Below are 27,102 nucleotides of genomic sequence, written 5' to 3'. Positions count from 1 at the left end.
ATGCTTTGTCTGAAACGACCTCTAGACGATGCTAAAAGAATCAGGATGAAGTTCACCTCTGACCTACTTAAGCCCTATTATGTGGGAGATGCAAGCACAGCAGGATCTTTGCAACCCCTGCATTCTGCAAGCAGGACTCTGCGTGGGCCCCAGTGCCTGGAGCGGGTAGGGAACGCTCTAGAGTCAGCTTTTCACCTGGGGGGGCCCCTTGCTGCAAACTGAAGCTGATTCCGTGCCCTAAGAGCAGAAACTCCTGAGGAGGGAGGGTGTCCACAGTGACTAGGCTTCCAGCTGGAGGTGAATCCATTGTGATGTACAGGAATCAGCTGGTGCCCAGAGGTTTCATTTCCACCCCCAACTCTGGCTCTGGTGAATGCAACTCCAGTGCCTGATTTTTAAATAAAAAAAAAAAAAAAAAGGCTGTAGCAATATGAGCGAAGGGGCTGGGTGGTGCGAAGCGGGCTGAGTTAGTGTTTGTAAAAGGCAAAGAAAGCCTTGGATGGCTGCGACTAAAGCAAAGGGAAAGATCCTGATCATACTGATTTATGAATAAGAACGCCTTGTGTGGCATTAGGCTACACGGCTATGGTGATTGCAAAGTGCATCTTGACATGTGCAGCCTCTCTGGCATTGCTGCTTATCTCAGTGTGCTGGGAGAGCTTCCTCTTGGAGAGCCCCGCCGTGCATGTACGTGCGTGCACCAGTGTCAGGAGAGCTATTTGCACAAGCCCTAAAAGGAATGTGTAGCTACAGCGAGTGGCTGTTGTGAGCTGGCACCCGGTCAAGTCATTTCCCAGCAGAGGGAGGGGACTCAGGCTGCTGACATGTGGAGCTCTGCTTCTAAGGGGGGCGGAGGTGGCGGTGGATGGTAGGAGGAAGGGATGGGCCTGGAGCATTGCCATGCAGACAGCCTGTTTTCCAAGGGGCGGTCCCAGAGCCATGTGAGCTACGGGGGAGTGGATTACTGAGCGAGCATCAGCATGGGATCTCTGACCTCGGCAGCTCAGAGAGTGTCTAGTAATTGTTGCTAGGGGGCCGCTTTCCTTTTGGTAATTAAATGTGTGTAGCTAATTAAACCCAAGTAGCTGCGCTGCCTCGCCTGGCGTCACACTCTTCTGTGGTCGGGATTCTTTGCTCGCAGGAGGGAAGGAAACAAAACCCGAGTCGGGATGCTGGTGACGTACGAGATATGGATTCAGAGTGCGGAATGATTTTCGAAAGCTACACGGCTCCGTGTTCTCCTTTCGCACCCCACGCCACGTGGAGAATCACGTGGGGATGTCTTTGGAGGGAGATTATGTGTGGAGAGCGGTAGCAGGTCTTGTGTGCGCACATAGGTTTATGAAGATTTTATTGGCAGGCTTTTTCCTTTTCATTTCTCCCTTGCTTACATTGCAAGGTAACGACTCCTACTCAGCTCACATGGGGGCTGTTCCAGTGTAGGAATCTTTTTACGGCTGAGAATAGGAACATGTGTCTTCCCTCAGTCTTCTCCGCTACCTTTAGAAATCAGAACACAGCTACCTTGGAAATCGGTACACAGCTACCTTGGATTGTGTTGCATAGTTTTGTAATATATCCGCCACGACCCGATGAGAAGCTGCAGAATAATGGGCTTTAAAATAAACGTATGGATTTTAAGCCACTGCAGCCTTATATGGAATTAAACCTGGTCTCTTGAGATTAGAGATCGGAGATGTAATACAGTCAAGAGCTCTGACCCCTCTATTCCCCATTTAGAGTTGCCACAGAACATCTGATTTGCCTGCGTTTTATTGTCCCAGTGCCTGCCATTGCTGCTATAAGATGTCAGTGATTTCCATTATATACCTCTGGGATTAGGGGGTATTCTAGTACAATTTGCCCGTTTAAAAAAAAATTTAAAAATCTCCCTTGGAGTGAAAATATTAACTTGTAAAAGATTATTTACATTGGACTAAATCCAGCTGTGGCATAAAGTGAGGGCAACCCCATTTAAGTTAGTTCCCCCCCTTACACCAAGGCTGAATTTGGCCAATTGAGTTGGGTTCAGTTTTAGGATTGTTGCTTTGTTTGCTTCAGAGGGGAAAAAAGACACCAGTAATTTCTGTGGTTCACTAATATATAATTTTGACTCCGCTTTTCTGTAAGAAGGAAGCAGGAGACACCCCAATACATTGTTTTGGTATCTAACAAATTAAGAGTCCCCATCTTAATCCCACTAGAGTCAAGCAAGCACTGAGGGTTTCCCAAATAAGTCTTGGGTCAGCTGACCTTCAGGATTGTTAAAGTGTATGGGGTCATATCCTATTGGGAGACACACTGATAGAACTGGGGTCTAGGTGCCTGTATTCTGAAGATCACGGGGCTGATCCTGCATGAGGAAGATCAGTGGAAGCTTTGCCTTAGACTTCAGCGCATTCTGGATGTGAGTGGGAAGAAAGAGCCACAATGAGCTATGTGAAAATCTCTTTGGGTAACATTTTCAAAAGCACCTGTGTGACTTAGACTTCTAAGTTCCTGTCCTTTTTGAAAACGGGATTTCTGCTCCTGAGGCCTTGAAAATGGGACTTGGGCACTTTTGCAGATTTTACTCATTTCCTCTCTTTTGGGCTCATAATCAGGGCTAAAGGCCTTTCCTTATTCACAGCCAGCACTGACGTAGAATGCAGTTGTAATTAGCCACCTAGCGCTGAAAGAGTCTTTACCCCATTAGCCTCACTGCTGGCTTAAGGCTTCAGAAAATGGAAACATCTGTCAAGATCAGCTATTATTTTCTTTCTTTCTTTCTTTCTTTCTTTCTTTCTTTCTTTCTTTCTTTCTTTCTTTCTTTCTTTCTTTCTTTCTTTCTTTCTTTCTTTCTTTCTTTCTTTCTTTCTTTCTTTCTTTCTTTCTTTCTTTCTTTCTTTCTCTCTCTCTTTCTAATAATTGGTCACTATCTGATGCGTTGACTTTACATGTATAGTCCACTGTAATAAAACGAGGTTCCATAGTGGTTCTTTGTTTGCTACACCTTTGTGTATCAGGAAGACTGCATTGACATGCATCTTTTTCCTTCTCTGGTGATCAATATATCGAAGAGTTCCAATACTCCGTTTGTGGGTGCTAGCAGAAAAGGACAGCGTATGTTTTCTTTCTTACTTGACTTCAGTATTCCCCTGTGATGCAAGGTATTGCTGGCTTTTATCCATCCCTCCTCTATTAGTTGCTCTTTTTCAGGTGGTGCTGCTCTTCAAAATGCCCATGTCTCCCTCGGAATAGGAAGCACAATCTGCCATTCTGTTTGGAGATATTTTGATACATCAATGTTTTAGGGCCTGGCATAAAGCCAGAACAAGTGAGCTCGTTGGAGGTGATGGGATGGGTTTACTTGCCCGTCCCAAGTCACAGAGCATCTGTGGTATGGTACCACTATGGTAACCCCGTCCACAGCCACCAGGCTGCCCTTCCCCAAATTTTGGGCAGCAGATCACTGTAGTTACAGATTCATTGGCCACATCCCTTCAGTGGCCAAACCACAGCTCTCAGGCCTCCTCCTGCACGGCAGTGCAAAGAGAGCTATGCCCGTTCCACCTCCTTTGCACCCTTTCCATAGCCCTGATTCTGGATTTGATCATGAATCTCTTTAAATAGTTCTAGGAGAGGTGAACTGAGACTGAAGTCAGGAACCAAGAGTGACTCCTGTTGCTCAGAAGGCAGGTTACAGCACAGAAGAAACAAGGGACTCCCTCAGACTGGGATAGAGGAGGGGAGTGGAAGGAGTATTCAAGCTCATGCTGCTGCTTTGGCGGAATGCCCCTACTAGGGCTCTGAACTGGCTGCTTTGCTGCTTCATCAGCTTATGTTTCATACATTTTGTATGTGCTCTGCATCCGTGATTCATTGGCCAATGTCCTTAAGAGAGCCTCTTTCCATGTCAGCATTTGCCACGCACGTACAGTCAGTGTTCTGGCATGGAGCTTAGGAAGTCAGCAGGGTGGAAGCACTGTGCTGGGAAGGACCTGGCTTTCACATTCCACAGGAATCAGATCCACAGGAATCAGATTCGTTTCTTGGGTCTTAATTTCTGAGTTTTGTTGGTGGGGGGATGTAGAATGAAGTGTCTGGTTTGTTTGAAACGAAAAACACTTAACAAACTTAGACTGGTTCAAGAGGCCGGGTTATATTTGCATAGAGCCAAAGTGGTTTTATGGGAGAAAACTTGTATACGATTATTTTTCTTCTTGTTTCCATTGATAATCATTCCTCCTCTCTTCCCTGCCACAGGCTACAACCCCCACAGATCAAATCTGAGATTTAGATAATGGAGAATGCAAACTGCTCGGAGTTTTCAGCAGCGGTTGTGCCTTGCATTCTAATGGGTTCCAAACTGTGCACATGCAGAATTCACTTAAATGCAGCCATGTTTGGGAGACAGCAGCACTCAGATGGGTAAACAAGCCATAGAGCACGTCGGGGAGGGGGAAATGTGGATGCGGGGCAAACCCTTTCTCTTATGAAAAGTAGAGTGGGATCTTTAGTATTCTTTGAGACCAGATGTGCTCTTGGTTTTCTAAAGGCCTCATCTGAAAGACCCTGTATGGAGTGAGCTCCATGGAATATGAAATATCAGCCTTGGAAGGACTGAGTTTATCCTACGGGGATTTGCATCTGTCATTTTGGGGAGTCTAGGTATTTGAAAACTGAGAGCAGAATTTGAACCACTGTGTCCTTGAAGCAAAGACCTTCCATATGAGACCGCTGCCCGGGCAGGTCAAAGTGTCTGACTGACCCATATATTCCAGTGTCTCTTCTATAATCTCTCTCACCTTGCTGCTGTCATCTCTTCTGTGGACCCATCCAAAGCGGAATATGGACCAGAGAAAGATGGAGTTCCAGAGGGTGTGACTTACACAGCAGAATCAATTTACTTGACAAATCAGGGCTCTGGCTGCAAGTTATTTCACTGTTGAATGCTTAGGACCTGATCCTGAAAGGCGCTGAGCACTCAAAACTCCCACTGGAGTTAAAGGGAGCTGTAGGTGCTCAGCACTTCTCTGGATCAGGCCATTAGAGAGCCCATTTTCCTACCATTAAACAGGGATGAGTGTCAGGAAGCCTACTTTGTTACCTAGTTGATTTGGATCACCTACTTGGTACTAGAATTAGCCACTAAGGACTTTTCTCCATCTCTCATGCACAGCATTGCAGAGTTTGCCAGGTGGATTATGGGATTTTTTTTCACATTGCTCTGAAGCATTCAGCAGAACCCACTGCCAGAGACATGGTGCTGACCTTGGCAGACTATAAATTCACTCTAATGTGGCAAATCTTACATTTCTAAGAGCATGGTTTCATGAGCTTTGCAGGCAACTGTTACTGTTTGTCAAGGAGGGGAGGAAGCAGTATTTAGAAGTTTCTTGCACAATAAATTGTGTTGTGTGCTTCTCCTTATTACATTAACTGGCCCAGTGCCACCTATTCTAGATTGCAATTAACACGATTCCCACAAGTTTTGATTGACAAATCCAGTAAGTTTTTTATGATCTAAACTATATACAGAAACAAAAGCATCACCAAACAAATGGTAGGTGAGATTATTACAATGTGAGCCACAATTTGCCTTGGCTACTGCAACATAGATTATGGTGCTCTGTTAATTGGTGCTGTTGTCCTACGGTAAGGGACCGATCTTGAAAAGTCATGAGTGGTCAATGCATCTCATGACTGGGACCTATATTTTCAGCAAGACTTTCTGTTGAGAACAGTGGTCACTGTGTTTTTCGGTAATGAACAGTCCTTTGCTGGGTATGTAAAGGCTAAGCAGATCATAGATCTGTATAGATATCAAGCTCTGGGTCAAGACTTTCAACAGTGATTAGTTGTTGGGGTTTTGTGTGTGTGTGTGTGTGTGTGTGTGTGTGTGTGTGTGTGTTTGTTTTTCGTGCCCAACATCAGACAGCTTAAAGGGGTCTGATTTTTAGAGGGGGGAGCTCAACATTTTCTGAGAATCAGGCCCCTTGAAGGCATCTTAGATTGGGCACCCAAAACCTGAAGGACATGAAATCACTAAGTCACTTTTGATATTGTTGGCCTTAAGCCTATAATTAAATACAGAAGATTTCACTGATAATAAGGTACGCTGCAGAAATATATTCTGCTTAAACAGAAGCAGAAAGAAAGTCAGTGGAAGGATCTCTCTCTCTCCCCTTCCTTCCTTTTTTTAGGTAAAATCTTCTTGTTGGGGTATTTTTGTTGGTTTGTTGTTCTTGGATTTTTTGGCCTGATTGGTTGATAAGCTTGCTTGTTATAAGTCTTACGGGGTTTTTTTTGGTTTGGTTTTTATGGAGGGGACATGTTAGTAGCTGGGGATGTTAATGATGGGGTGTCGTCCTCGATATGATGGAAAACCTTTTTTGAAGAGGAAGATTTTGCAGCTTTTTCTAAAGACGGTTAGACCCTGGAGTCTCCTGTGTCCTTTGGAAGTTCCTTCCATGGATGGCTCCCTTCAACCGAGAACGCTTTGTCCCCATGTCTCAGACACTGCGTCATGGGTTTTGTGGTCTGCATTGTCCAAGAGAGAGACAACTGCCTTGACAGTTCAGAGATCAAAATTAGGCCTTTAATGTCTCTGAGGGTTATTCCTAGCCTAGTGTTTTGTAATTTGAGGGGATGTAGGCCACAGTTGCCACCGTTTATTTTGATGTAAGGCTATTAAGACTTTCCAAAGAAGAAATAATTATTGACACTATTAAACCACACACACACCTTATTTACTCAGACCAGTGGCTATACTGGGCTAAATTCAGACCTAATGCAAGCTGGTGCAGTTCTCCTGATGTCTATGGAGTTGCATTTACTTATATCTGATTTGATTTTGGCCCATTAATCACTTCATTTCTGGTGCTGTGCTCAGACACTGGGATCAGCACTATTCCTAGTATGGGGGAGATTCCATAGGATTGACCAAGCAGAGTGTTCTGTTTTTTATGGTTGTCACCAGCCCTCTCCCTTGCTGTGAGGATTTAGAAGGTGAAGCCTTGACTGGAAACTAGTGATAAAGTGAAGACGACTGGCAAAAGCTAGGAATGGGCAACAGAGGTTGGATCACTTGATGATTACCTGTTCTGTTCATTCCCTCTGAAGCACCAGGGATTGGCCACTGTCGGAAGACAGGACACTGGGCTAGATGGACCTTTGGTCTGACCCACTATGTTCGTTCTTATGTTCTAATGGCAAAGGCAATGGGCGTGTCCTGGTTACAGTGGGTCATATTTTTATTTGTATTTCTTCCATTGCTTTCTTCATCCTGTCCTTAGACTTTAAAGAGAAAGGAGAAGGAATATGAACACGAGATGGAGCGGCTAGCAAGGGAGAAGATTGCGACCCAGCAGCGACTGGCCGAACTGAAGAACGAATTGAGCCAGTGGATGGACATCCTGGAAATTGACAGGATTATTCGACAGACAGTTCAGCCAGAGGATGACCAGGCATCTACCTCGACTGCATCAGGTACCATTAGCTTCTCTGTTATTGCTGTGGCATTGCCTGGTGCTAGTTTGATCTTGAAACCGTGTGAAACAACTTGAGTTTCCTCTCCGCTTCATCCCAGACCTATGAATGTGATGGTAAGCAATGGAATCTCCTTTCAGGGTCATTGAGACCTTTTGACTAAATCAGCCCATGTTTTGGTTTTGTAACAGAACTTGGAAGCGGACAAGTTTCAGCTGGTGAAAAGCTCCATTTTAGCCTGGTCCATGCTAGCGGAAATATTCTTCTCAGCACAGTTTAACACTATCAGCCAAATTGCTTTCACAGCCAGGTAGCTGCATTCACACTGCCTTTCTAAGGACCATTGTTGACTCCGACCAAGTGAACAATGTTTTCCAAATGTTGCTGGAGGATTCAAATATGGTTGTGGGACGTGCTTATGTGTTTGTGTTTGCAAACCCTGCTATCTAGTTTTAAATTGTGCAAAGTGCACTAGGTATTTCAGGCCTCTCCTGGAGGAATCTGGAGATGGAATTGAATGGGATTTCTTCATGCCCATTAACAGGTGGGTAATCATACGTCCAACCCTGAAATCAGGCTTAAAGCAGAGTGGCCTGGTGATGACAACACAGAATTGGGTACCAGATGATCTGAATTCGAGTCACACCAGTTTGGCCCAGGTTTTTGTCCTCCATTTTTGGGGGCCCAGCTTCACAGCCCAGTGCTTGATTTTCAGAGTGCAGAGCACTGGAAGCTCTTGCAGACTTCCTCTGGAGCTGTGGGTGCTTGGCACTTCTGGAAATCAGGCACAAAATTTCTTGGGTTTGGAATCCGAAATCAGAGAGCACTTAATGTAAAAGTTGTCCTCAGCTTGTCACATGGGGTGGGGGGGAATCATTCTTGTCCACCTCCGTAGCACAGTGATGGTCTTGCATGAGAGGTTCTGTGTACGTACAAAGTGTTGTTATTTGCAAGTGCTGTTTTGCCCACTAAAATCTGCATGTTGGATGTCCTACGTTGTAAGACTCAGCTCCCCACATTCAAAACCCAGTTGTAATGTAAGGCCAGCGCGCATTCCTGCTTGTTAGAACTGAGCGAATATTAAGCAACAGGTGTATTTGCACTGAAATCTCTCAGGGTTTTTTCTGCCATGTAGAGAAGAGCCTTTAGAAGGGCACTGAATGGAGGAAGAAGTCACCAGTGCATTTGAACAGTTTAATGAGCCTTACCATTGTTGGAAAAGGACCCATGATGAAAAGTAAAGGGTTGTTAATGGAGGCAAAACCTTTTCACACACATCTGCCCTGTAACGAGTTTATCAGTAAGATAGGAGGGGCCATGCTTTTGGCTTGACTTGTGATCTGCCATATGAAGAATAGACAGTTCAAGGGCATGCTTTGGCCGAGGTAAGCACTCTGTAACCATTTGTATCAATCCCTTCAAACAGTAATGGAATCCGCTTGTGAAACTACAGGCAGTCGATACAGCAGCAGCCAGACAGGGAAAACCGGAGTTTACTAGTGCTGTCCAGGTTCTTGTACTATGCCCATCACCATGGTGTCTGAGCACCAACAGACTCAGAATTTAGGCTGATGGAAATGAGGAACGATATCAGCCATCTGCAGGGAAGGATCTCTTAAAGGGTTGGGAAGAAGGAAAGGTCTTCCCTAGTTCTCCCAAGCCACCGCGTCTTTCAAAATATGTAATTGCAATTGCATTGCTCGCTTTAGAATGAGCAATGCAAATTACTGCGCTCAAGGTCCCGGTCTCATGGGGGTCCCCACAGTCCTGCACTGACTCAGCAGTTCACTGGCTGGACCAATCTCCCTTTTCCGTAGCCGGAGGGTAAGGAAACTAGCTGCCATATTTCCCCATCTCAGCTTCCTTCCTGATCTGAAAGCAGAAAGAGAGGTGCAAATGGATTAAATGACTTGGCAGAAAGTAAAAAGAAGAGTCCCAGCTAGCAAGGTCTCTCTAGGACAAGAAAACTCCCCAGGTTAGGATTTGGCCTAGTCCTATAACCCTGGGGCATGCAGACTTCCATCTGTTTCCCATCCAGCCTTTCTTTATAACCTCCCCTGAGCACCTGTGAAGCTGAGACGGAATCCACCCCTTGTAAAGAGAGGACCGAGTATTGTCCCTGCCGCCATCACGGGAGGCAACTCTCCCTATCTGATTTCTCTCCCCACTGCCGGCATCTTCAAGGCACCACTCTCAATTGGGGCATCTCATTTTTCTAAGGCTGGCTTTGCCCTGCTGTGAGAATCCCTCTCTTGGCAATCGAGTGGGAGTGGGGAGAAGTTGGCTGCAAGGGTTGGTCGAGCCTATGTTCAAAGGAAGACGTTGAACTTGAGTGTGGTTGGGTTACCTTCATGCTATCGAGTGATAACTCTGTGCTACAGGTATAATCGGTTCCTCTCTTCGTGCCCTGGAGGTGAGGCTGGATAGTCAGGCTCATCCTCGGCTGTTCTGTTTACCCCAGTTTTTTCCTTTCTTTTTTTCCAGAGGGCGAAGACAACATTGACGAAGACATGGAAGACGACAGGCCCATGAACTCCTTACCAAAACTAACCCAGCGCCAGCACCCCGAGCTACTGAAAGCTGTCCCTCCAAATGCTGCTTCCCATCACCCGGCCGTCTTGCCTCAGCACCTGCCTCTGCATCAGAAACAAACCCCGCCCCATGCACCGCCTCCCCTCCAGACCCAGGCACTGGTCCAGCCGCAGGCAATCGTGCCCACACAGACTCACATCGTGGCGGCCTCGACGGTGCAATCGACTGTTATCGCCCACACCGCCACCACCCATGCGTCAGTCATCCAGACTGTCAACCATGTGATTCAGGGTCCACAGACCAAGCACATCGCTCACATTGCACCTTCCACGTCCAGCCCCGTGCAACTCACCACTGCTGCTCAGCCTATCGGCCACATCACTGTGCACCCGGCAACCATAAATCACATGACCCACCTCGGCCAGCAGTTACCCATTTATCCTCAGCCAGTGGCCGTCAGCCAGCCGGTCGTGAGCCACATCGCTCACACGATTTCTCACCAGCAAGTGAATGGAACCACAAACCTAGGCCAGCAAGCAGTGATGGCCAAACCTGCTGTAGGAACCCAAGTTGTCCACCATCAACAGTTAGTTGGGCAAACAGTGCTAAACCCGGTAACTATGGTCACCATGCCATCATTTCCTGTGAGCACGCTGAAGCTGGCCTAGAACAGGAAGCCCACTGGCAAAGTCTTTGGCAGGCCACCTTTCCTGAAACTCCATACATTCCAGCCACGTCCGATTCCGAGGGAGAAAAGTGCAGGAACTCTGTGAACAGGGGAAGAGTGACATACCTAAGGTTGGGACTGCCAAGTCCATCCTTAATCTTTTAATAACCAACCTGGAAGTGGTAATGAGAAACAGGGCTTCTCTGCACTTGAATTTCGCTAATCAGAGAAAACTTTAATGACAGTTGTTCATAGTGATTTTTTTTCCTTTTACGTGTAATCAGTGAAATATGAATATGATGTTCTTAAGACTTTAATTTTCCCCTTTCATGTGTTGCTTCTTTGTAGAATAAAAAAGGCTGATCTCTTTATTGAGACTTTGCGTAGAATGGGAAAAAAATCATAGAAGTCTATATTTATATGTATATGTATCTGCCCAAAGCTACATATATATAAATAAATATAACAGTGGAGAAGGCCTTTGGCAAGCTTGATTGTTTGCAGGATTATTAGACAACTTAAATGTTAATTTTTGGAGGAAGAAAGCAGAGTGTCCTCTTTAAAAAAAGAAACTTTAAAGACAGATGGTTTAGTGGACCAGAGTAAAAATATTTGATGACAAATTAAAAAAAAAACCATGTTAAAGGTATTTCCCTTCAGTATATTACATTTCAGTAAACCATCTGAAATCACTGTGACTTGTTATGGCATTTAAAGGAAATTCTCTGTCCTGTTTAATAAAAGGAAAAAGAATACACAACCGGACTTCATTTGTTGGGATTTCATAAATGACTCCATTTTCACAGTTTTGTCAAAAGAAAATTTCATATTTTTTATTTTCATGGTATAAAAATGTTTTGTTTTGGGTTGTTTTTTTTTTTTTTTTTTTTTTGCTAACGTAATAATGGATTTCACAGACCTCTCTGTGCACGGCTCGCTCTATTTCAAATTGCCTCACCCCAGTCCCATTCCCTAAAAGGATTCTGACAGAAGCAGTTATTTAGAGCTAGTGGCTTTGCAATATACTTCGCCAGTTGGGTGGAATGGAACCTGGGACAAGAAAGCCGCCAAAAATGAGGTTGATTTGTGGTGGTTTTTCCCTGAACATGATCATGTTTTAATGCAGGATAGTGAACGGATTAGAAAATGGATAAATGTGCATGTGACATGCTCCAAAGGGCGAGAGCTTTTAAAAAAAAAAAAAAATGAAATGGAATTTAATTTTGTATAGGATAACAGTATATTCCAGTAAAAAGAAAAGGAGGACTTGTGGCACCTTAGAGCCTAACAAATTTATTTGAGCATAAGCTTTCGTGAGCTACAGCTCACTTCATCGGATATATTCCAGTAAATCAGTATATCGAACCTTACAGTGTCTTAAAAAATACAGTGAAATCTGACTAAAGAGCAACCCCCTACTTATCTAATGTGACTACTTTAAAGCATCCCAAGGTTTCTGGTATAATTTTGTTCCATCTTTTGTGGCTGCTGAACCAGAGCCCATTGAAGTCAGTGGCAAATTTCCCATTGACTTCAGTGAGACACAGATTTTCTACAGGTACTTGCCATTCTCTTCAGTGGTTGCTTAAGACATGTTTAATTATCTGTTGTTTGAATTTTCTGTTCCTTGTCCCACTTCCCTTGTCGTGCTATTGCTAATGTTCTCCTTTTTCCTCTTTCTTTTTTGATCTGTAATTCTGATGCAGGCAAAACTCCCACTGCAGTGAGGGGAAGTTTTGTGTGTATCAGGACCAGGGGACGGTGGTCCCTATGCAAACATCTGTCCTTTCTTATCATGTTACTGTCTGGAAATGGCTAGTAGCGGGAATAAAGGTGCAATTAACTCAACCTCCTTTGGAAGTGACACCAACTCAGATTAGGATGTAAGGAGTGCGTTGACTAGTCAAGGGATTGGATACCTTCACCACTCTAGCCACTTCGTGTGCAAATTTGTTTCGGAGTTAAGATCTTCCCCAGGAAATGGATCCTTTTGACTGTATTTGTCCAAAACTCCCATTCACTTCAATGGGATTTTCACCAGAGTGAGGACTGCAGGATTTGACTCTCCGGCATCATCAGAGTCAGGTAGTTACTATACAGTTGTTTAAGTTTAGTTCGAAAATCTACCCCTGCCCCACACTACAATTGGAACTGTTGGAAGGAGTGGTTGCTGCTAGCACAGATCTAACACAGTTTCCCTTGCCCATGTAGACAAGGGTATTTCTCCTAAGAATTGTAATAGGCCTCTGTTTAGAAAACCTTGCGTGAAGTGAGGAGCACAGTTATCAGGGGAAATAATCCCTGTTCACAATGGCATGAGCACTTAGCACACTGTCAGTTACAGAGCAGTCAGATTTTAAAGCGAATTAGGCCCTATCCCCAAACCACCTGTATACAGATTTATTCCTAGTCACTACTAATGTACTGTTAACATTGTGGAGATAACAGAATCCTACAGGGTTATTTGCTCCTTTATACATTCAGATGCTTTCTCTCTAAGGTTGTATTTCTTGTGTGAGTTGGAGCCTTTGATGGACCTCAGCAGACATCTAGAGTTAGCCAGCAGGACAGTGACTTTTCATCAGAGAGCCTCGAAAGCATGGAATATGTGTGGCAGGGTTTCCTGCCTGTTTAGGAATAACTGTGTGGTTTGTCTCTTGTAGCTATTGAGGGGCAAAGGGGGAATAGAGCTCCCACCTGCCCTTTGCACAAGTCTAATTGATGGATCTCTAAAGGATAACAAAAGCAAAACAGGGAAGTCCCAATTCTTGCCGACGACGTTTTTCAAAAGACAAGATCCAGGAGCTAGAGCTCATTTGCACATGGTGACTGCGAGGACCCATACAAATTGCCAGCTAGGACAAATGTGGCTAGTGAGTGCCTAGTTGAGGGCACCCTATGGGTTCAGTCACCACAGGATTGGACCCACAATTATCGATATTTGCAGGAAATACAATAATTGCATGTGCAACTTTGGGTGCTCCTGCACACATGTTTTTGCATATGGATCTGTTCTCTCTGTGTTGGAAAATACGGCCCAGGAGGGGCGCCTGAGAGCCTTTCGTAAAACCCCCTGGATAACCAACAGTGAAATAGACACACAGTTACTCCTAAAAACACTGTTCCTCCAGTCAGAGTTTTCTCTAGTGAAATGTGTTGGAGGTGAAAAGGAAGTGCTGCTTTCATTTTACACAGGAGAATACATTTTCTTGTGGGTTCTTTAGTGGCTTTTGTTGCATGGGTGTGTCATCTTGCCGGCCTTCAAATCTTTTTCTCCTTCTGTCTGTAGATTAAAATGTGATGGTGATCGTAGGAGTGATGATGGGGTAACATCCCTGTTTCAATTCCTGTAATTTAGTTCTGCCGGAAGTCCCTTTCAATGATGTTAGCAAGCCCCATTACAAGTAAGGCTCCTCCCATCTGGCCAGACCTGAGCCAGTCAACTAGTCTCGGGCTATGTCTATGTTAGCACTTTCGTTGGCAAAACTTTTGTTGGTCAAGGGTGTGAAAAAAACACCCTGACCTGGTGTGGACAGCGGGTACAACTATGCTGTTGTAAGATCTATGGTGTAGACATAGCCTGGACATGCTGTACCAACCCCATACTCATTCACGTTCTCCATGACAACCTGAAATATCTGTTTTGTTGGGTTCTGTTTTTTTCCAAATCAACGATTTTCTTTCTGTCCTAGGGTGGGAATCCCAACCCTGACTCTTCTGCCATCAACTCTGCCATTCCCATTGAAAAACTTCAGAGTTACTCAAATGCTTCTTAGAAATCAAGTTCAGTACTGTATCACAAGGGGCACTTTAGAAATGTCTCTCGTCCTCTGAGATGTGTGTTTTCCCTATGGAGAAAGCTATATATAAATAAATATATATCTATATATCTATATCTGTACACTTTGGGCTTCAGAAGATCAATATGTCCCAAAATAAATAAACAAATAAATATGAAGTTTACAAGAAATCTCTTCTGTTGTTGAATAATATTAGTTACTGGTAATCCTACCACAGAGAAGGCAGTAAAAGTGGGCAGACTGCTGCTGTTGTTTAAGACCTGATTCAAAGCCCATGGAAGTCGGGGGAAAGGTTTTCATTGACTTCTGCGGTCTTTGGATCAAGCACTTGAACTGCAGGGTTTCCTGACACTGCAGCCTTTAAACAAGCCATGGTGCATGTGTAACACTGTGTGCAGTGGAGGATGTACTCCAAGATAGGGTACCGAGAACAAGCAATCGGAGGGTTGGTCAGTTTCACTCTCTTGTTTCAAGCTAATTTCTAAAACTAACCTGCTGTATAGGCTACATCTAAACACTGTCCAGTAGGAATAAAAACAAACTAGCTTTAAAAAATCACGTGCTCAAAAAAAAAAAAAAATCTTGCGGACACATTAAATATGGGGCATGATCCTGACCTCACATAGATGTAAATCCAGGGTGGAGCTCAACCAGTCTGAGATTAGAATCTGGTCCCATTTTCCAGCCTTGTGCACCTTGCATAATCCCTTATACTTGTGCCAACTAGGTGTAAAGTGTTCCCATTCTGGTTTGTACACTCTGCATTCCCATTGCGCAGGGCTGAATGACGATACACCGAGCAAAACATTGGAGAATCAGGCCCACTGGTGCATGACGCCCCGTGATTCATGATAGCAAACACACACACAGAGTACCCTGTTCTTAAAGGCATTGCTGTTGTCCAAGCTGGTGTTTGACAGGCCCTGATTTCTCCCTTTCATAACCTACAAATTGCTGGGGCTTTTAAAACCCGATCAAAGCTGCATCTGTAGCTTTAAAATAATAATAATAATAATAATAATTAATAATAAATAATAATCACTTTTACCTGATGTCAAACTAAAAAAAAAAGGATAGTGGCTGGAATTTTTAAAGGCTGTCACATAGAAGCAGAAGTCCTAATCGCTTTCAGTAGGATGTCTGCTCCTAAGTCACTTAGGCACTTGTGGAAAAAAGCACCCAGGATACACACAGAATGTAGTGTGTGTTGGGGAATTGCATTGGCTGCAAAATATCTTTCATTTACTCAGATTGGAGTGAGGGGCTTAATTCTGCCACCTTCAGTGGAGTAGCACTTTCTCATGCATATAGCTCCCCAGATATCAATGGCAGTGTTTGTATAAGTATTGCTCAGTGTGAGGAGAGGTGGTGGAATCAGTCTCCGTAGAAAAGCTTTCCTCGGCAGTTCATGAATTCAGAGTTACTAAAATCCAGTTGGCTCTTGGTAATTTATGGCCAGATCCTGAAGTCTTGACTCATGCCTTTTTCAGATAAAACTCAATAAAGACTGAGAAGAGACATCAAGATTTAGGATCTGATCATGCTGCCAGTTGTGGTACTTAATACCACTCAAGCTCCTGGTAATAATGGCTATGCCTGGGAGCAGCCTTCGGCTCCGCTCCGGTGCCAGATGGAGCGCAGACAAACTGCTGCATCCAGATGGAGTGCTCCAAGTGGGACTAGTAACCCGCCTGCACGTTGTCAATTGCACGATCAGGGCGTCCGGGTGCTTCAGACGGGAGTATGATGAGTGCAGCCTTTACATCAAAGTTTCCAAAGTGAAAACCTGCACTACTATATGAAACGAAAAGAACTTGTTTTAGATGAAGCTAAGTCAGACCATTTGCTTTAACTTTCCTTTTTAAACCAGGCCTTTTTCCCTCTTGTGTTGAATTTGTAAGCAGACCGAGCAAGAGAAGGAATTTTAATTACTAACAATCTGCAGGGCAGGTAGTATCTGTTTTTTGAGCCTGGCTATTGAACATATTCGGTAGATTTGAAAGCTAGTTGTGACCAAAAAGTTTCTTGTACATTTTACTATAATATAAACAAAGATAATCATAACTTAAAAAGGCTTTTATGAAGACCACCCATATGGAAGGAATCAAGTACAGCATTTGTGTTTTCCAACCGGCCCCTAAAGTGATTAAGATGAGGCTTTGGTTTTGGCGTGGGAAATTATCTGCTTAATCATAACCCGTCCCCTTTCTATGTCCGGCATTCAGTCTGCAATTAAATCCTCTCTTTGCTCCATCATTGGCGATTTTCATTTCTCCAAAGCAATAAACCCACAGCAGGGGACGGTGCTTGTGCAGTGGGGCGGGGCTTACTGAGGTCATCTTCCCATGGAGTAAATTGCATTGCTTGGTATTGTCACAGGTGAGCTATTCCTTGAAATCCCTCTTGCTTTGCTCATATCAGAATACAGCAGTTGCTCACTGTCCATTTGGGACCTAGTATTCCCCATCGACGATGTGAGAGTTTGAAGTGCTCAAGGAGTGCCAGACCGGGGCCCTTAACAATACTAAGGGACACCTGCAGGGACAATAATTAGAGTATAAACTCCGTTATTCCAGTTGAATTACAGTGTAGAGGGGAAAAGGCTGGCAATATAGCTACATAATCGTGTGTATTTCTCTCTGCATTCACACGTGAGCTGTGTGTGCCTACCTAATGTGTGTACATTTACACAGATGGGACAGAACCAAAACCTCAGATCTAAACACTCTCAAACTTTGGGGGAAATCAGATCTGGACCCCAAATTTTGTGTCCAGGCCTCATTTTGAGCGTGTGCATGTGTGTATGTGTATTGCGTGTTCTAATTAAATGCAGGCTATCCAATGAAAAATACTAAATTCTCTGTGGTAAAACTTTAGCCTGATAATGGAAAATGCTAAATAAAACCACGTACTGCTGTTAGCAGCTGCAGGCCGCCAGGTTATATTAGTCCATCATGTTTGAAGAGCCTTAAATCTTCCTTGAAGGGAAATGTAAATTGGGAAGAAAACAGAGCTCTTTGGGGGCTGTTTTTTGTTTGTTTGGCTACAAGGGTCCTGTTGGGTGGGAAGGGAAAAACCAGTAGCATATTATTCTAGTTATTCAGGGTTTGATCCTGCATCATTCAAGCCAGTGGGAGTTTTGCCATTGTCCCCAGTAAAAGCAGGATCAAGCTTGCATAGTGCAGGGACAAAGGGAGGTTAATTCTTATTTTTATTTTCTCTTTCCCCCACCATAGAATCTGATGGAAACAATGTTCCATCTGCAATGCTTCTGCTTACTACTTGTGTACAATTTATCCAGGTGGATCGGTGGGAAACTTAACAACCAGTTATGATTTAGTTTATTATTGTGTCAGAAAAATAGCAGGTCCAAAGATCAGATGGGGCTGTTGGATTCTAGTGTTGGACTATTTGTCTTTCTGTTGTTGTGTTTTGGGGGGATTTTTGTATTAAAAGTGGCCTTTCGTAACAAAAATAAAAATAAATAAAATAAAATGCCTTTGAGTGGGTTAGATGGAGGTGAGATATATTGCTGCTTTTGTCGACGTTGGTGTGATTGTCTGTTTGCACGCCTGTTTATAAATGTAGAGAAGTTCAAGCAAATATTTTATTGTGTCTCTGATTTTTTGTATGTAGCCTGTGTCTCTTTTGGACTGATCTGCATCCTGAGTGAATTTTTTGCATTTAAAAAAAAAAAAAGTGTGACAATTGTTTCGGGTGTGGAGGGGCGGGAAAGGGGGATTTGAAGAACATCACCGTGTGTGTATGGGGATTTGGAGGGGGGGTGGGCAGGGGAAAGACTTAATTTGCCTTGTGTGAAAAAGATACATTTGATGTTTGTTTGTTTTTTCCCCTCGTGCTTTCTGTGATGTATATTAAGAAGGGTATTGAATAAAGGTAAACATTTCTTAGCTGGGTTACTGTGAGGTGCTGAAGGTCTCATCCAGAGCCCAAGGAGGTCAGTGGAAGTCTTTCCATCAACGGCAGTGGGCTTTGGATCTGACCCAGAAGGCCCCAATTCAGCACTCCCTTTCTATTCAGTGAAAGCACGTAAGCACCTGCTTAGGTCCCATTGACTTTCATGGCAGTTAAACGCATGCTTAAGTGCTTTGCTGAATAGGGATGGATTTATTCACATAGGTAAATACTTTGCTCAGGTGGGATGCCTTAACTCTCTTGTAGTCAAGGGGAGTTGAAGGTGCTTAGCAGCTGCTCTCCTCTTTCATGGTCAGGCCCCTAAGATTCTTCTAGAATAACCAGTTACCATCGTAACCTTTTTATATTTCTTTTTAAAGGACAGTGGAATTTTATAAAAGGAAAACCCCAATATTTTGGACCTGCTTTCAGACTCTGTGTTGGTGCAGATTAAAATTGTTTCCAATACTTTTTATTTTTAGATTTCTTCATTAGTCAAAATATCATCTGTTGGGAGCAGACAATCGGAGCTAAGAAAAAGGCCGTCTTTTATAAATGTATTATTTTGAGAGTTTTTCCTATTCGTGGCTTTGTTTCTCCTCCACTGTTTTATAGTTTTTGTTTTTTTTAAAAAGTCCCAAACTTGAAGAGCCAACAAGATACCAGCACAAATGCAGACTCATTTGCCAGGATCAGAGACGTGTAATCATGGGCAGTGGTTCAGGTGGATGTTCTTTTTCTCATTAAAGTGTCGTGAAAATGTTGATCCTTTTCTGAACTCTAATTCTGGATTTCTACACCAGGTTGCAAAAAATATCTTTGGCCTGATTCTCATTTACTTGCAGGGCTAGTCACACTGTTCGGGCAGTGACAAGGGTCCTTAGAGTCATTGTTAGTTACATTTATGCCCAGTTTATGCTGCTTGAGCGGTATTAAGGGACTTCAGTGTAAATCAAAATAAATTCCATTAATCTGACCACTTTCCTGGTGCTAATTACATTGTGAAATAGCATTTTTGATGTTCTCCAGAATGTCCCAACTTCTTTCATAGTGGCAGACTGCATTACACAGGAAACCTACCAATGCTTTTGCTTCCAGGTAAGCACACTGAACCTCGTCCACCTCCTGCCTACCCATTGCCATCCTGTACTTTGGTACCTTTCTTGATTCCTCATGCATCATGCTTTTCTTGTTCAGAAAGTCTGTAAACAATCAGTTCTCTCGGCCAGGCTGCATAACACACACAGACCTGCTCAAACCAAAACATAAAGTATCACAGGCCTGATCCTGCAAGATGCTGAGTGCACTTGTTGATGGGACAGCTCCCACAGTAAAGGTTTCAGGATTTGGCCTGTACTTGCACAGAAGAACTGATATGGACGCCTTATAGACACAATTACTATATTCCTGATTCAACAAAACACTTAAACATGGGTTTAAATTTTATGCATGTGACTGGTTCCATTGACTTCTATGGGGCTATTCCCAGATGTGCTGAAGTGTTTTGCTAGATCAGGGCCTAGGGTGGGAGTGGAAAATCAAACCGTCTCATTCCCACGCTTACGTCTTCTAAATAAACTTTCTTTCTATATAGATAGAGATACAAATATCTATGTCTAGATATCTAGCTATAAATAGATCATTTAAGCACCTTTGTGGCTAAAAGTATTTACCTTTATCAGCTCTGAGATCTTTTCATTCGAAATCCTTCGATTAAAGGCATTGGTTATAAATGCAAAGTTACTTCCAATGCTTGCCAGTGATTCAGTGGCAAGTAACCCTATTGTCCTTCTATTGAGCATCACAGGAAAGCCAAGCAATCTGAAACCAATCACACTGGGCAAATGCTGTCTTTGTTTACAGTGTGGACTTGTCACTGTGTTATCAATTTATTGAAATATTAAATATTGAAAAACCTAGACTGTAAAGATTTTTATGTGTTTGGATACATCTGCTCTGTGGAAAAAAAACTAATTTTGTACATATTGTATTTTTACTATTCAGCTGTATTATATTGGCTCTTCATGCTCCAGAATTTAGGTATCAGACATGAATAATATCCATGTAATAAGCACTTGCCTGAAATAAAATATAAAACTGAAATAAACATGCACTGAAACATGAAAAAGAATTTTGCATCTTCATCCTTGTGCTTTATATACGGATGCTCCAATTTATTTATAATTTTCCAATAATAACAATGACATTTGATTCCCCATCTGGCAAATATGCATTATTGGGGTTTGTGCTTGGGACTATTGATAGAAATAACCACTATAGCCACTGGTATGAGTTTGCAAGATCAGGTCTTTGCTTTTCCCCCAGTGTATTGATATTTAATCTAGAAGCTATTCTCCCTAGTCTCCAGAATATGGTACATGCATCAAAACTGGAAAGAGAGACAAACAGACATAAGCCTTTTTCAGTCATCAGCATTCCTCAGAGAAGGCCAAATTTTATTATAGATAGAAAGCACAAATGAGAAGTCCTGGCCCCATTGAAATCAGTGGGATCAAATCAATGGGGTCACAATCACCTAACTTGTAAATAAGCATTGAGGTTCTTTCAGTCGTTCTTTTGGAAAGCGTTGTTGGTTTAGGGACTCATCTTCCACCTGCCAGCTTCAGGTGAAAAGTAGCTGTTGACCGAGCTATGTTCTTTTTTTGGCCGGTAGTTTGCGTCACCGATTCCCCCTACTGCAATCACCCATCTTGATTGAGGTACAGACTTTGATTTGATCACTGAAATGCCTCTGCCCAGTAAGAGCTGCAGTACTAGATAAAGGTTAATAATGTAAATTAATCCAATGCACAGGATCCCAACCTCTGGCTGAATGCACCATGCTTACCCTGTAAAAGATTTTGATTTCTCCAGGGGCCAGAGACCCGCCTGCTCGAGATATTTGGACATCTAAGTCCCATTGAAATCAATGGAAATTAGGCACCCTTCATGGGTCAGAATCTATACGGGTTTTGCCATAGACCTCAAAGGGGCCAAAAATGTGACCTTCAGACTTTAAGGCCCATCCTATTGGAAATCAGACTAACAATTGCCATAATTAGGAACCACTGTTACCAAAGTTCTAGAATATTTTTTCTAACTGGTGTCAAAAGAATATTTTTTGCCTTAGAGCTGTGTTGTTAAACTCTTCCCAAGGCTATTCCCCTCCCAGGTAATTTAGAGTAGGGTGTTATAACATGATTATAAGCCACAAAAGCTCTGTCCACATGAGCCAGTAAATCCAGGTTAGGCCCCAGCTGCAGAATGTAACAGTTTCCAGCATGGTTTTAGAGTGTTAAGGGCCAAATCCAGTGAAGTTCGGAGTGGCTACAGTAAGGTGCCCATAGGGACAGATCTTCAGCTACCATTGGCCATTGCAGTCAAGGATCTGCCCCATAGACTCCAGTGAGATGGGAAAGGGGTTAAGTATTGGCAGGATTAGGCCAAAAACTTACATCCCCTCCAATGCATCCTCAAGAAACTAAAAAAGGAAAAACTGATCCAATGTATATTCTAGTGTGGCTGCGTTCCCATTGTACGCCTTATTGAATGTGAGCAAATAAAAGGGGAAAGATTTTTGGATTCATGACTCTTTCAAGGCTTGCCCCCAACTGTTGTATGTGGGGCACTGCTGTGTTTTACCCGAGAGCTGGTTTCTTTAGTGCCTTTCATCAGCAGGCAAAGTGGCCCATACTTACCAGTTCTGAGTTTGTGGAGTGTCCTCTGCGAGAACAGGCGCTAGTTAAATGCAAGGCATTATAATTTATTGGTACAAGCGTCCCATGATAATGAGATTAATTAATCTTATCCGTAGGCACTTTACAGTTCTTTAAACAAAAATCCAAATCTCTAAGCAACAGCATCCTATTCTATTCAGTGTCACTGGGATGATATAGTGCAGCCTCAGAACAGAGTCCTTGGGTTTAATTTCTGACTGAGTTGCTTATCAGGAGAGAGTGAAATCTCAGCAGCCTTGTACCCAAGAAGCAACTGGTCCTCAAAGGGAGATAATAGGAAGTATACACACCCCTTAGCAAACTCACTCGTTGGGGCTGCAGATAAGATATCTAGGTAAGAGGGATCTCAGTGCCCTCTGCTGGCAGAACTGACAAAAAGTTACTCTAGAGACCAGGTGGGCGAGGTAATATCTTTTATTGACTGAACTTCAGTTAGTTTAAGCTTACACAGACCAGAAGAAGAGCTCTGTGTCGCTCGAAAGCTTGTCTCGTCCAGTAAAAGATATTACCTCGCCCACATGGTCTCTCTGACACCCTGGGATCCACCCGGCTGCATCAACCCTGCGTGCAAAAAGTGACTGTAGTCCAAAGGCACAAAGCTTCCCAACACGTGTAGGGTTTACTCCCAGGCTTCAGCACAGCCAGCCGGACTGCTCCGGGTAGAAGATGTTTGCAGGCTCAGGCCATGGATAATGAGTGAAGTGGAAATGTGGCCTGGCTAAAATCCCGTTGCTTAGCACAGGTTTGAGAGATCTCCTGCTGCAAGGAAGGTTATCGAGACAGGAGGCTGAAGATTTGTGTCTCTGTTCTCTAGCCTTTAGGCCCATCACTGTACTGGGAACTGCACTGGTATAAGGCAGGGGGAAGGCAGTGCCTTGCTGGCACTTGGTGCTTTTGCATGTGTGACTATGTGCATGGATGGAAACAGGCAGAGATGCTCGCTCGCTTTGGTTTTCTGCTCTGTACTGTCTCAGCTCAGCATGGTAATGGACATTCAAAGGGGAGGGACACCTCAGGTACTGTAAATGCTGGAGAGCTAGGGACAGTGTCTCTGTGCCTTGAGCAGCACTGAGGATAGACAGCACAAGCCTGGAATACAGGCTGCCCCAATCTGCAGGCGCTGCCACCGGGGATAACAGACCAGCTCTGGCTCCTGAATCCTCCGCCCCTCTGCTGAGAAGGCTGCCAGCTAGTGCCATGTGTGGCCGTAGGTTTCATGATGCAGATGTGACCGCTGAGAACTAAATTTAGGCCTCCGAATTCATGGCATCAACTGCACTCAAATGGCAACTCACCAACTACCGGAAGAAACAAGGCTCTGCAGTATAGCGCTACGTGCCGTATCTCTGGCTTCAGGAGCTGCTATTAGGTCAAGGGCCAGCCCTGGCAAATGCTGCTTTGTAAGGACCTTAAGAATGGTGTGTTCTCTCCTTGTTCCCTGACTTGCACTCCTGGGTGGGATTACTGGAGGTCCCTGCGATGCATGCAGCTAGGACAGGGCACAAAAGCAACAAAATGTTGCTGAGGGTTTTCTAGACCTGCTGCTTTCCTCGCTGCACTGTCTTTGGCCAGCTGCACCTCAAAGAGAAGGTGTTAAACTAAACACTCAAGGGTGTCAGGCAACCCAGCCACCTGATGCATGTAGATTGGTGCAGGCTGTGCGCACTGTAATGAGTGTGGCTAGCAGCTGTGTCAACTGCAACAGCAAGCCCATGTTGGAAGTAGGAAAGAGAAACTTGAGGGTGGATTCCAAAAACTATGCTGTGCCCTGGCTGATTCCAGACACCCCAGACTTGCTAACCTGCAGCTTTAGCGCTCAGTTTTGTCTACATGCTCTACAGGTAACAAACTTCAGTGCAGCATCCTGTCTGGGCCTCTCTCCACTGGAGTCTTGGGTGAAATGACTTCTCAGCTCTCACCTTCTTCGTTGGTTTTTGGATCTTCTGGAGTACCTTGTTTTCAAAGGCTTATTTTGGGGCTCTGCTCATCCAAGGATCCTGGATACCATGGCAGAGGGACAGCAGACTGGGAGGAGAATGACTGTGAGTTAAACACTTTCTTTATTTTATTTTTAAGGAGCTCTGGGCAAATGACTACAGCCTGCTCTGGGACTAGATCATTGGGTCTGTACTCTGTTTTAAAGCCAGTGGTTTGCATGTATTTGTTCTTTTGCAATATCCCAGGCTGTGTCTATGCGTCTGGGTGCTTCCTCAAAAGATTTGGATCCAGCCTCTTGTTTCCCTTGGTGGCTGTATATGTCCTTCTTAGACATTATTGTAATGTAATTCCCTCTGCTACTCAGCCCCACTTCAGTTTTACGATTATTAATACTGACAAGTATTAAATGTCTGTGCCCTGTACTTTACATAGGTGATAGGTTAATGGTTACAACTCTGCCATCAGACACCAACTCTGTGTGTGTGTGTGTGTGTATCTATAAAGTATGTATGTACACACACAAAATATGTGCATAGAATCTGACCTTATACCTTCATTGTATTGCATGAATAGTGAAGGACCTAGCGTTCTGTACGCTCAACTTTCTCTGTGGCTTTGCCACTATTTCTACAGTGCCATAGCGGTGCCTGGGATTTAACGCACAGTTGTAGGTCTCGGCCCTCAGGCGCGGAGATTCTCTACCCCTAACAGCATTGCGGGGAGGATCGGGGGGGGGGGGGACCAAAAGGGCGCTAGGCAGGGGTTGGTCCTTGCAGATGCAGGATTTGGGTCCTCAGTTAAATCTACTGCAGCACTGGATGATTGTGGCAAGATTGCGCAGCGTGGAACGTAGAAAGAAAAGGACTGATACACCCCAGGGATTGGGAGATATGTTTATCCTGTCCAGAGCCTGGTTGGCATGCATACCTGGAGGGAGGCAGTGTGGTCTAGTGGAGAGAGCACTGCACAGGGACTCAGGAGAACTGGTCCCATTCTCAAGTCTACCATTGATTTTCTGGGTGACCCCGGGCAAGTCACTTCTTTCTGTCCCTCATTTTCCTCACCAATACAATGGGACTGTTCACACTCAGCTCCTTTGTAAAATGCTTTGAGATCTATGGATTAAAAGTGCTGTATTAAAGCCAGCTATTTGTTTACTATTCTATAACAAAACACTGTGTCCAGGTCAAAGATGATCCTCACGGTTTCAGTAATCGGAGGGTCTGTGTGGTACCCCATGAGACTCAATAGATGCTGCTCAGGTACAGCTGGGTGATGACTGTGGAAGACCATGTGATGGGATATTATCCCATCTCTTAAATGTAACAGACTCCCCCCATGCCAGGCTTACCAACCTGAGCATCCAAGGAGCTAAAGCTATCCCGGGCACAGTCAATTCCACAAAGAGGAGGCCTGGCCTCCCTCACGTCCCCTAAAAATGGAAGCCGTGACCTGTTTCGAATGAGGTGGTAATTGAGTCTTTGGAATTCCTCAAAAATTCAGGTGACTGATGTGCCAAGAGGTCACGGGCATGAATGTCCAATGCAGAATGGCATACCTGTGTGCGGGTCTCATTTGCAGTTTTCTGTACAGGTGAGGGCGGAGGGAGTTTCCTGTGGGGGATGATTTCACAGGGCGCTATTAAAGGGAAGTACAAGGAACTCCCCAGTTAAGCCTCTTCTGAAGTTGCTCTTTTTGTTGGTTCAGAAGATGGTTTAACATACTGCTCCAGAAGGGATTTTCTCTAAGAACATTGGGGTCAGGTACATGGTTATTCACCTTGCCCTGCAGAGTTAATGCCCTTTTGGCTTTATATGGGACATTTTACGTCTCTCTTGGATGCGTCTTGCCCCAAGCACTTGACTGCAAAGTTGCATGTTGTCTTGATTAGACCAAGGGGCTGAGAAGCCAGGGTTCGGACACCTGCCCTTTCATTGACTTGTGTGTAACCTTGAGCCAGTCTCCTCAACACTCTGTGCCTCAGTTTCCCTGTGGGTGACAGAACACCGGCCCCCCGCCTGGGAGGTCTGTACAGTGCTTTGAGATCCTTGCGTGCGAGGGCTGCGACGTTCCATTGGTTTCTAGCCTGGTTCACTTGGCTCAGTGGATGGGTTCTGAGCAAGGCTAAGGGTTTCCCTCTGGGAGTAAAGTTTCTGATGCCCTAGGGCACAATACGGAGCTGAGCGTGGAATGTTTCAACGGTAAAAGTTCTTCCAACGTTTTGAGAGGAAGCAACTCATTGCATTTCTGACTTTTTTACCTCTCACCTCGCTGCCTGCTGCCAGGTGGGCTCAGGGCTTTCCATCTTAGCAGCCTGTAAGGGTATAACAGGGACTGCCTGTATCTTGGCGAGCACATCCCGTAGTCTCTTGGGAAACCTGCATTAGAAGGGTCACGAAGGGTAATTCAGTTTAATTTTTGTTCCAGGCTTTTTGGCATTGTGACATCACTTGGGTTTGATTCTCTTGGGTGAATGACCTGGGTGAAGTGCTCTTGAAATTCCCTTCTGAGTCATGTAGTTGAGAGAGGGAGAAAAATCCCAGTCACCAATCAGCAGGACCGCAGACAGAATAACTTAAACTAATACCCTCTGATCTAGCCACGCCCAGAAAAGTGGCTGACTCTGGGTATTGTCATAGAGTGTACAGGACATAAAATACCCACCGTGAGACAGCCATGTGTGCAAGCGTGTTTGCGGACCGTTTGATGACCCGCGTGAGATGGGGCTCGCTCCAGTGGCTGGCTGACAGGTGTTGGCATCGCAAAATTCACCGGAACTGGCAATATTTGTTGGCAGCCTCAGCTGAGGGGCCCAGCATGGAGACTTTACTCCCCTTCATGGTCAGGAGTGATTTGCACGGCTTGTGCTTCTGCTCTCTGTTCTGTGACTAGGCTGAGAATGTTGGTCTCCAAGGTTGTCAAGTGACAACTTGCACCACTGAGAAAATCATTACCAATCAAAGGCTACAGCAGGGGCGGGCAAACTTTTTCGCCCAAGAGCCACAACGGGGAATAGAAATTGTATGGCAGGCCATGAATGCTC

The 27,102-nt window shown here is 44.3% G+C and overlaps 1 protein-coding gene across 2 annotated transcripts in view; it reads left to right on the top strand.

The window, feature by feature from the left end:
- Nucleotides 1-11,434, top strand: part of MNT (MAX network transcriptional repressor) — a 67,388-nt gene extending 55,954 nt beyond the window's left edge. For both annotated transcript variants that reach the window (XM_038375600.2, XM_043499375.1), the window contains 2 exons: nucleotides 7,278-7,470; nucleotides 9,955-11,434. In XM_038375600.2, coding sequence (XP_038231528.1) covers nucleotides 7,278-7,470; nucleotides 9,955-10,670 — 909 coding nt within the window. In that variant the 3' untranslated portion in view covers nucleotides 10,671-11,434. The remainder of the gene's footprint in view (nucleotides 1-7,277; nucleotides 7,471-9,954) is intronic.
- The last annotated feature ends 15,668 nt before the right edge of the window (nucleotides 11,435-27,102 follow it).

The sequence above is a fragment of the Dermochelys coriacea genome, chromosome 17 (assembly GCF_009764565.3).
Source record: "Dermochelys coriacea isolate rDerCor1 chromosome 17, rDerCor1.pri.v4, whole genome shotgun sequence".
Lineage (NCBI taxonomy): Eukaryota > Metazoa > Chordata > Testudines > Dermochelyidae > Dermochelys > Dermochelys coriacea.
The sequence above is the reverse complement of the archived record's forward strand: the minus strand, read 5'-3'. Positions and strand labels throughout refer to the sequence as shown.